We start from the raw sequence: 9367 nt of genomic DNA, 5'->3' as shown, positions 1-9367 counted from the left end.
GTAATTAATAATATTTAATTTATAATCTATAACTTTATAACAAATATTGTTGTTATTTTTCCCTCCAACTTTATTTAATTTAATCTTTCAATTTGCATGGTGGATTCTAACGTACGCCACGGGGACACAAAAACCCAAACGTATCCCGTGATTGACTCTCTCACTTGTCGCAGTCGCAACTCGCAGAAGTGACAACGACTTGGCTCCAACCTCAAACCAAATATATTATATACTTCTAAGCGAAAAAGAAATATATATTATATACACCAAAAAACACTACGGCGTGTGAGGTCTAACAAAATCGTTAAATTACCCAAATCCTCCCAGCGTACGTTAGCTGATAGTTCTCACTTCATCTTCCTGTATCTTCCTCGCTCCCTCAGGCCTCAGTCACTCGCCATCGGCAAGCTTTTATAGCCTTAAGAAATCAAATTGTTAAATAATTTGTGGAGAGAGAGAGAGAGAGAGAGAGAATATAGTGTTTGGATTGTATTGTATCGTGTCTTTCATTTTACAATACTACTTTAGAGAGTGAACTGAGAGAGAGAGAGAGCTTTTTACAGCTTTTTGAATCTGAATTCTGGTTCTGTACATCGAATTTTGTGGATACAGAAACTGAGTCTGTGCGAGTAAGTGAGGTTTGACTTGGCTGATTGATAGATCATCGACTGAAAAGGTATCTCAAGCTTTGCCATTGATTTTCTCTACCTTTTTCTCTTTCCCACTCTGTTGTACTTAGATTGAGGGGAATTATGGCTTTGGAGCTTTGTGATCTGTGGATCTACATTGTCTTGGTGCTGAATTTGGTTTGCTTGATTTGGAACATTTGGCACTGAATTGTTTGGTTTTGTACGCATTATGACGTTATCTCTTTAATTTCACATTTTGCGTGTTCATAGTTTTCAATTTGAAGGGATTGTATAAATTGAATTCAACTGGGTTTGATGGTTTGTGGAATTAGGGTTTGTTTATTATAGCTGATATATGTACGGATGTAGAGGGAAAGTCGAGGTTGCATAATTTGAGAATTCAGGAGGTTTCCGAAGGCTATCAAAGTTGGAAGTTAAAACTTTCAGTGTTTTATTATTGCTAATAAACTAATATGGTTGGTTGCAATGTGGTTGCTTGTGCCCCAGGGTCTGCTTGGATGGAACTTAATAATCTAACCATGAAGGAAGGTTATTAAGACAGGAAGGATTTGAAAGGTTAATTGGAGGTTAATAAAACCTTCCCACCAATTTGGTGGGATTTTGGAGGTTACGTATTTTACTTCACCTCCCCTACCTTCCCCTTGCCTCCCCTTCCATTATTAAAACGTTCAGTAACCTTCTACCGTGACATTTTATAATATCTTCCAAGTTTCTTCTTGTTTTCTCTAGGAAATATGTGTTCCCTCTTTGAGTCTTTGTTAATTTTCTTTTGAGAATGTTGCAATTAATTCTTCTTCAGGGTGCTACATATGATACTGGCACACTCATTTCAATCTAAACTTGGTTACTGAAGTGGACATTTTAGATCATTGGTGAAAGGTTGGTGACTAATGATTGCTTGCTTTTGCTTTGGTGATCTAGGAATCGGGTTCTATTTGAATTCACTTCCAACAGTAACGAATACCAATATATGTGGCTCTTGTTTGACATTTTCACCTAATTTCCTTATTATTTTATTTAGTGTCATTCTTTCTGTGCTGCCCTTAATAATTTTATTCAGTTCTTCTCTTGGATAACCTTGCACAATGTTTGGCTCTTGTTTGATATTTTCACCTTTTATTTAATGTCGTTACTTTTTTGCTGCTTTTAACTAGTTTCATTCATTTCTATTGGATAACCTTGCATATGAGTAAATTAGTAGTGAAATGGAATTTAATTGATTTAATGTTTCCCGTATTTTAGAGGGCGAGCCTTGGCGCAACGGTAAAACGTTGTTGTCGTGTGACCAGAGGTCACGGGTTCGAGTCTTAGGAGCGGCCTCTTGCCAATTAAATTGGCAAGGGAAGGCTTGCCCCCAATACACCCTTGTGGTGGGACCCCTCCCCGGACCCTCGCTCAGCGGGGACGCGTAATGCGACCGGGCCGCCCTTTTTTTTTTTTTTTTAATGTTTCCCGTATTTTATGGTACGTCTAGTAAGTAGAGACAAAAGCTGAGGCAAAACATTAAAATTTCATTATGAATATATTTGCTTGCTCAAAATAGAAGTTCATGATTGTAACGATTGAAGAAATAGCATAATGTCCAACATGTCCAATTCAGCAATTCAGCAATTATGGGTTTAACTAATACACTTGTGATTGAAGACGACACGAGTACTTGTTGTCCTGTTGTGCTTTGACTTGACTCTTTCTTGTGACCCCATTTTACTATGTGATGCCAGGTCAACTAAATACTATGTGGTATATGAAGAACTACAACTGCATAAAAATGGTATTGTGGTTGGTGAATTAGTTGGGAGTAATTCCAAATGGTTCTTACATGCAACGATGAGACATAGCTGCCAGAAGCCAAATTATGATTATTTTCTTTTCATTGACTCTAAAGATTTTTTCTGGAGTGATTACTAAAGTAGCAATGATAAGCTTTCCTTGGAATTGAATAATCATGTTCAAAAAGCACTTCAACATGAAATATCTAAGCATACGCATGTGGGAGACACCCTCACCTGCCTTCTCTGTGCACAAGATGTGTGCCATTTACTGCATAATACCCTTGACAAGTTTGGTGTTGTGACAAACAACTTGTTGTTTCTACTATAACTGTTTTGAGCTCTGTTCATTTGGTTGTTTATTATATGCTTTATATATACTCTATATGATGATGCTTTAGACTCTGAAACAATTTCTATTTTCAAGTCACCATTTCTTAAGTCTACTCCAAGTTATCCGTGATGATTTATGCTGCTTAAAATGCATCTGAACTTACAAATAAGAGCTATCTGATGAATTTTTCTAATTCTTGTTGTATGATAATTGTTGCTATTGTTATTATTAATTGGCTGAGCTAGTTCTGATAAACCTGTTGCTCTCACTATAAAACACTTCTCTCTTCATAACAGTTGCATTGCCACTTTAACACTGTTTGAAAGTTAAATTGGCTGCAAGGATAGTGTCTCATTCTGTGGCTGAGTCTCTTTGATTTTAAGATCATAATCCTTGTTATTTCTCACTCTTCTCTCTTCATAACAGTTGCAGCTTTGGCACTGTATTTGAAAGTCAAATTGGCTGCAAGGGTAGTGTCTCATTCTGTGGCTGAGTCTCTTTGATTTTAAGATCATAGCCCCTTGTTAGTTCTCTAGAATCTGGGTTTCTAAAGTCGAGCCTCAAAATAACATTCTTCTATTTATGCTGCATTTAATTTTTAGTTTGAAGGACCATCTTTTTGTAGCATATTCCTATATTATTCCTAATTGAAAGATCCCTTCTTATGTTCCATGGATGCAGTTTCAAAATCAATTCAATAAACTAAGATTGTTTTGATTTCTCAATGACTATTTCTTGTAGGTTTTTCTTTGTTTGAGTTACGGTACCACTATGGGTATCTCAGGAAAATGGATTAGAGCACTGGTTGGTTTAAAAAAGACAGAGAAATCGCAGTCCTCAGAGAACGATGACAATGTGGGTATTTTTATTTTCCCCCTCATAGTAACACTTTTGTTCTGATTGGTTTAGAATGTTCAGTGTTGCAAATGTGGTTACTAGGTCTTGGTATTTTGCTGGGCATGTGTTGTTCCATTCTTAAAAGTTTTTATCTATTCTTTCATTTGACCGACTCTCACTTGTGCTTGATAGCTATGTGTCACTTGGATCAAAATTTGAATACCCTCTCTCCTTCCCACCCTTCTAAAAATTCATTAGAATTTTTTGTCTTTGGTTTGAAAAGCTAGATGATTTTACATGCATTTTTTGATTTTTGAACTCTTTGAATAGTATCAAACTCTACAAGATGAATCTGTTTTAAAATAGGTGATCATATCAATTGTAGATTTTCTTTGAATCCTCACAGAGGACAGCTTCTAGTAAGTTCCGGCATAGGAGAAAGCATTCAATTGAGATTGATGCTGCTAAACTTCACGAGGAGGTAGATGACCACATTGTTCAGCCAGTTGGTCATGCCAATGTTGATTCTGCCCCACAAGCTTCTCAATCCCCTTCTGCTACACTTCAAGTACAGGATGTAGCTCACAATCAACAAACTCTGAGAGAGGAATGGGCTGCCACTCGCGTCCAAACAGCTTTCCGTGGATTTCTGGTACATGTCCTGGCATCTCACTACCTAACTAATCAGCATATATCTTGTTCAGCTTTGACTGCTATGTAATTTTATTTTCTTGTCGGTAATTTGTGGTTTGAGATGTGCTTACATTTTCTTGGTGTCAGTTTGAACCTAATATGTGCCAGTTATATTCTTGAACATTATTGTTTTGCTATAAAGAATAATAATTTTGCATGCCTAGGTTTGACCGAGAATTCTATATTTACTTACTGCTAAATTACCTTTTTTTTGGAGTGACATTATTTAAGAGTAGTCGTTGGCATACTATATACATCTCCTATTTTGTGTAAGATTGCGAACACAGATGACAGATGTTTGGGTAAAGAAAATGCTAGCACTTGGCAGTAGCAAGTGCAGTTATATTCATCTTCTGTATTTAATTTGTCAGTAGGTCAGAAGAACTGATGGATTTATCTACTTAATTGTTTGTGATTGAAAAACCTTTACAATTATTTTAAGCACATTTCACAATACAAGCTTCTTTTTATCAACAACCAGAATTTATTATATGTTAGGCTAGAAGAGCTTTACGAGCTTTAAAAGGATTGGTGAGACTCCAAGCTCTTGTAAGGGGCCATGCTGTGAGAAAGCAAGCTGCAATAACTCTTCGCTGCATGCAAGCTTTGGTGAGAGTTCAGGCTCGTGTCCGGGCAAGGCGTGTTCGTATAGCATTAGAAAGTCAAACAGCTCAACAAAAACTTCAGCAACAGCTTGCGAATGAGGCTCGGGTTCGAGAGATAGAGGTAAACAATATAAAATTTCAGAATCAGATAAAAAAAATCGTTTGGATAAATATTAGATAACTATGTGAATGGTGGACATCTCGTTTTTATGTTTGCTCTTAATGCACCTCCAACTTCGTGGTAAACAATCTCATATAAGTTTCTAAAGTTTGGCATACCTCCATTCCCATGAGAATAGCAAGTGGTCTGTCAAATTATATCAGCATAGTAGAAAATCTCATTCATGTTATCAAGGATGAGAAGTAGCTAACTTGCTACATCAACTTGCTTTTCATCTATAAATTTGGTGAGTTTGGAAGTCTCCCTGCCATCTTACCTGAATTCCAAGACTGCAATTTTCATTTGTATCTTGTTTTATTTTCTGTGTATTCTAAGCTTGCCATGTCACTTGCAATGATACAGGAAGGGTGGTGTGATAGTGTAGGATCTGTTGAAGAAATTCAAGCCAAGTTGCTGAAGAGGCAGGAGGCTGCAGCTAAGCGTGAAAGAGCAATGGCATATGCTTTGGCTCATCAGGTAAAAATAACAACTCCCTTGTTTAATGTGCACGAGCAGCAGTTTTATAAGTTCACTGTTTTCTCACTATCTTGCTTAAAAGTAATGCTGGATGTCCTGAAATCAGACTTCATTTTGCAAATTTATATTTATGAATAAAATTTACAGTTAAGGTCGGGTCATATGCATTTAAACTTGAGTCATCTGCTTGTTTGCTGAGTATTGGTTTCAGTTTATTGTGTTATAAAAAGATGTAATAAATCCAAGGTCGCACTCGACAGGGCAGTTAAACTGGGAAATAAGGAATCGGTGAATAGGAGCAATGGCTTGTGCTCCAGATTGAACACTGGCTGTTCAATTGGCATTTAGCAAACCAGTCAAGCACACTAGGGTTCAAGTTCAACCAAGTTCTTTTCATTCACTCAATTAAGATCACTACTGATGTTATTGAAATTGGAAAAAGCGATCTTTTAAAGTATATCTTCTGAACATTAAGGCAAGATAGCACTAGTGTCATCATTTAGCATGTATGAAATATGAAATTACTTATCATACTGACATTGACTTATTGATTTTTAATTTACTGATTTATTATAATTTTTCTTCCGATAAACTTTATTATGCTAATGAATTTGAATTCCTGTAATTATCAATAAAACTAGTAAATATTTTATCTTTTCATATTAAGGCGCACTAGTGTCATCATTTAGCATGTGTAAAATATGAAATTAGTTATCATACTGACATTATTGACTTATTGATTTTTAATTTACTGATTTATTATAATTTTTCTTTTGATACAATTTATTATGGCTAATGTATTTGAATTCCTGTAATTATCAATAAAACTAGTAAATATTTTATCTTTTCAGTTCAATTCTGATTGAACCTTAATCTTGTGACCAGAAGCCTTTACCAGTTTCAAGGGCAAAACCCATATTAAATCAGTTTTGGGGCTCTATCAAGCCAATGGCCTCTTCATGCACACAATTTTCATTACCATTAATGTAAATGTGGTATATGTTTTCCATTTAGTGCTGTGACTTCATTATTTGTTATAGTCTAAAAGCCATTAAGTGATGTAAGAATATTGATGATTAATTATTTTAATCATTATTATCAGACATGTGCAAGTGTGGTAAGTAGTTTGTCTCCAACTGTCTTTTTTATGGTGATTGATTTTGCTTACTGTGATAATGGGATGACAATGATAGGGTTTTATAGAGGCTAGCTCCTCTGAATCTCCCTCCTACCAAGAAAAAAAAGAGTTCCATTTCATAGTTCTCTCTTCAATTCTGCTGCTATGCACTGGTACTGGTTTCCTATCTGCATGCATTGGACATATCATACAGTTGCCTTTCATGGGAATTTCTTACATCAAATATTAATTTCCTTGTGCAGTGGCAAGCAGGAACAAGGCAGCTGGCTGTACCTTCTGGGTTTGAACCAGATAAAAGCAGTTGGGGATGGAATTGGCTGGAGAGATGGATGGCTGTCCGTCCATGGGAGAATCGGTTTCTTGACATAAATCTGAGAGATGGAGTGATGATTCGTGAAAATGGAACAAGTGAGGGTAAGAATGTTACAGAAACCCAATTAAAGCCTTCTAGCAAGAAACTGGCTGTATCGAGTCTCCGATCAAACATCACAACTCAGAAAACAGGTCCATCCTATTCTGATGGTAGCAGTTCTCCCAGCAAGTCAGCTGGGATGTTAGAGGCATCCAATGCACATTTTGCTAAGCCAAAGCCAAAGCCAGTTTTTGAAGATCTTGCTGAAGAGGCCATTTCAAGACCTGGCATTGTTCAAAGATCTCACAGCAATCCAAAAGAGAGATCAACCCAGCATGATAAACAGCCAAAGAAGCGGTTGTCTCTACCTAATAGTGGTGAGTTCTGATCTTTCTGATCTCATTCTGAATTGTCTAATCTCATTTTTTTTTTGTCCCAAAATGGTTGTTTACACCGTAAATTTTTAACATGGTCAATTGACCTTAAAATTGCCGCTCAACTCTAGTATATTTTAATAAAGGCTCCATTCCCTTATTTTGCGGACATTCTGCATTTTTTTTGAAAAGAACTTGGTAAGTATTCATATTTTTGAGGCTAAACACATAAGTAAACCCTTAAACTTAGGATTGAACTCCTGATCATTTATTTTTCCAGATTGAGCCCCTGAACTTTAATCCACAACTGCTCTGTTAGCTAAGCTGTTAATGAGGGGGGCTCAATGTGTCAAAAATTAAAGATCACGAGCTTAATCTTTAAAACCTTAATAGTTCAGGGGCTTAAACATGTATTTGACATTTGTTTACTTAATCATCTTATTATTTTGAAAGATAATAATTAATTAATTTTTTCAGTTTTTTTTTTTTTTTCTAAATTTTGAATACATGTAGGTTCAGCAGTTAAAAATAAAAGATATATATATGAAAATGACTTTGTGTTTTTACTTTTAAACAGTACCATTTGAATATCAAGTGAATTTAGAATTCCGCTTCCAAACAAATATATAAAAAGGACTACTACTAAGAAATATATCACCAAAATTGGTTATACTAACTAACATGATAAACAAGAATCTTATATTAGCTAACTTATATGATAAATTGAGTCTACAATTAATGCTCGTTTTTTGTTATTTTATACAAAAATAATATCTAAAAATAACGATTCTTGATTAATCCCTTGATTAAGCTCTTTATAATTTTCTAATTAAGCTCTTGATTTTTAATTTTCACACGTATTGAGCTCTGTACTAACGGTTTAGTTAACCGGGTGAGGCGCTCAATGTGTGTAAAATTAAAGTTCCAGGATTTAATCTAGAAAAACAAATGATCAGAAGCCCAATCCTTAAAATCCTAAAAGTTGAAGGGCTTAATTATACATTTAGCCTATGTTTTATTTATGACATATACATTAATTATCATATCTGGTAGCCTCATTGAAATGAAAATTGGGTTGGGTGTTTTTATTGTAAAAATGTAACCTTACGCTGGAAATAAGTTGTGTCACTTTGTGGAGACTTGGCATGAGATGCTGCTTCTCTTTCTCTTATGCGTTCCTGTCGAATTGGGCATTGCTAATCTGTTAGCATATTAAGGCGGTGCTTGCCTACTGAGCAGGTCGGAAGAGTATACTACAAAGCTTTTTATTCACGCAATATATGGCTATCTTGATTTGGTGAAAGCAGGGGGAGGCGCTGGGGTTCAGACAGCCAAGCATGGTAGAAATGTTGCTAAAGGGAAAGAGAGATCTAAGTTGAATGGAAAAGGGGACTTGGACATTGCTCAGTCTGTGGCTCAGGATGTTGATATGCAACATTGAGAAATCGATGGAAGGTGATTTATGTAGATGCTGCTGTATGAATATGTATATATATGTGCAAATCGGGAGAGGATGCGATCACTTTGAAAATTCAAAGTTGGTTATGACATAATGAAGCTGAGGTGGATGGGTTGGCTTATCACGGGAATAATATACGATGTTTGGTCTGCGACTGGTAACCATCTTTGTTTATTGTCATTAATGATGTGATTATTTGATATTTGATTTCAATATATGGTTTTCCGGAGCAGTAAGGTTTTCTTTTCACGTTATTGCTGTTGTAAGTTTCTTGAGCAGTTGTGAGTTTGAGGAGAAAAAGTTTTCCAGTAAATTATTATGTAAAGCATTTGGCTTATTGATGTCTGTCTCATTTGTTTGCATCAAAATCGAGAAACATGGAAAATAGAGAATCGAAACTGGAATCAAAATGTTGTAAGAGCACCTCCACAACCAGTAGAGAGGATATGTTACCAATTTCGATTACAAACTATTGCTGTTTGTAAATAATACTGAAGAAATCAGCCGGGTGTCAGTTGG

General features: G+C 35.7%; 1 protein-coding gene across 8 annotated transcripts; it reads left to right on the top strand.

The window, feature by feature from the left end:
* The first annotated feature begins 270 nt into the window (after positions 1-270).
* LOC136221811 (protein IQ-DOMAIN 5) lies at positions 271-9185 on the top strand. Of its 8 annotated transcripts, none has more exons than XM_066009238.1 (9): positions 271-676; positions 1450-1529; positions 2372-2421; positions 3495-3608; positions 3997-4242; positions 4782-5009; positions 5412-5525; positions 6906-7392; positions 8697-9185. In XM_066009238.1, the coding sequence occupies exons 3-9, from the start codon at positions 2386-2388 to the stop codon at positions 8828-8830; spliced, it is 1359 nt and encodes a 452-aa protein (XP_065865310.1). In that variant the 5' UTR covers positions 271-676; positions 1450-1529; positions 2372-2385; the 3' UTR covers positions 8831-9185. The 8 variants fall into 8 exon arrangements, with proteins under 8 accessions (XP_065865310.1, XP_065865308.1, XP_065865314.1 ...); XM_066009236.1 differs by having other exon boundaries at positions 3976-4242; XM_066009242.1 differs by having other exon boundaries at positions 3976-4242; positions 8629-8765.
* Positions 9186-9367: the final 182 nt, after the last annotated feature.

Source organism: Euphorbia lathyris, chromosome 3, assembly GCF_963576675.1.
Source record: "Euphorbia lathyris chromosome 3, ddEupLath1.1, whole genome shotgun sequence".
Taxonomy (NCBI): domain Eukaryota; kingdom Viridiplantae; phylum Streptophyta; class Magnoliopsida; order Malpighiales; family Euphorbiaceae; genus Euphorbia; species Euphorbia lathyris.
Note: the sequence above shows the minus strand (reverse complement) of the source record. Positions and strands in the feature narration are given on the sequence as shown.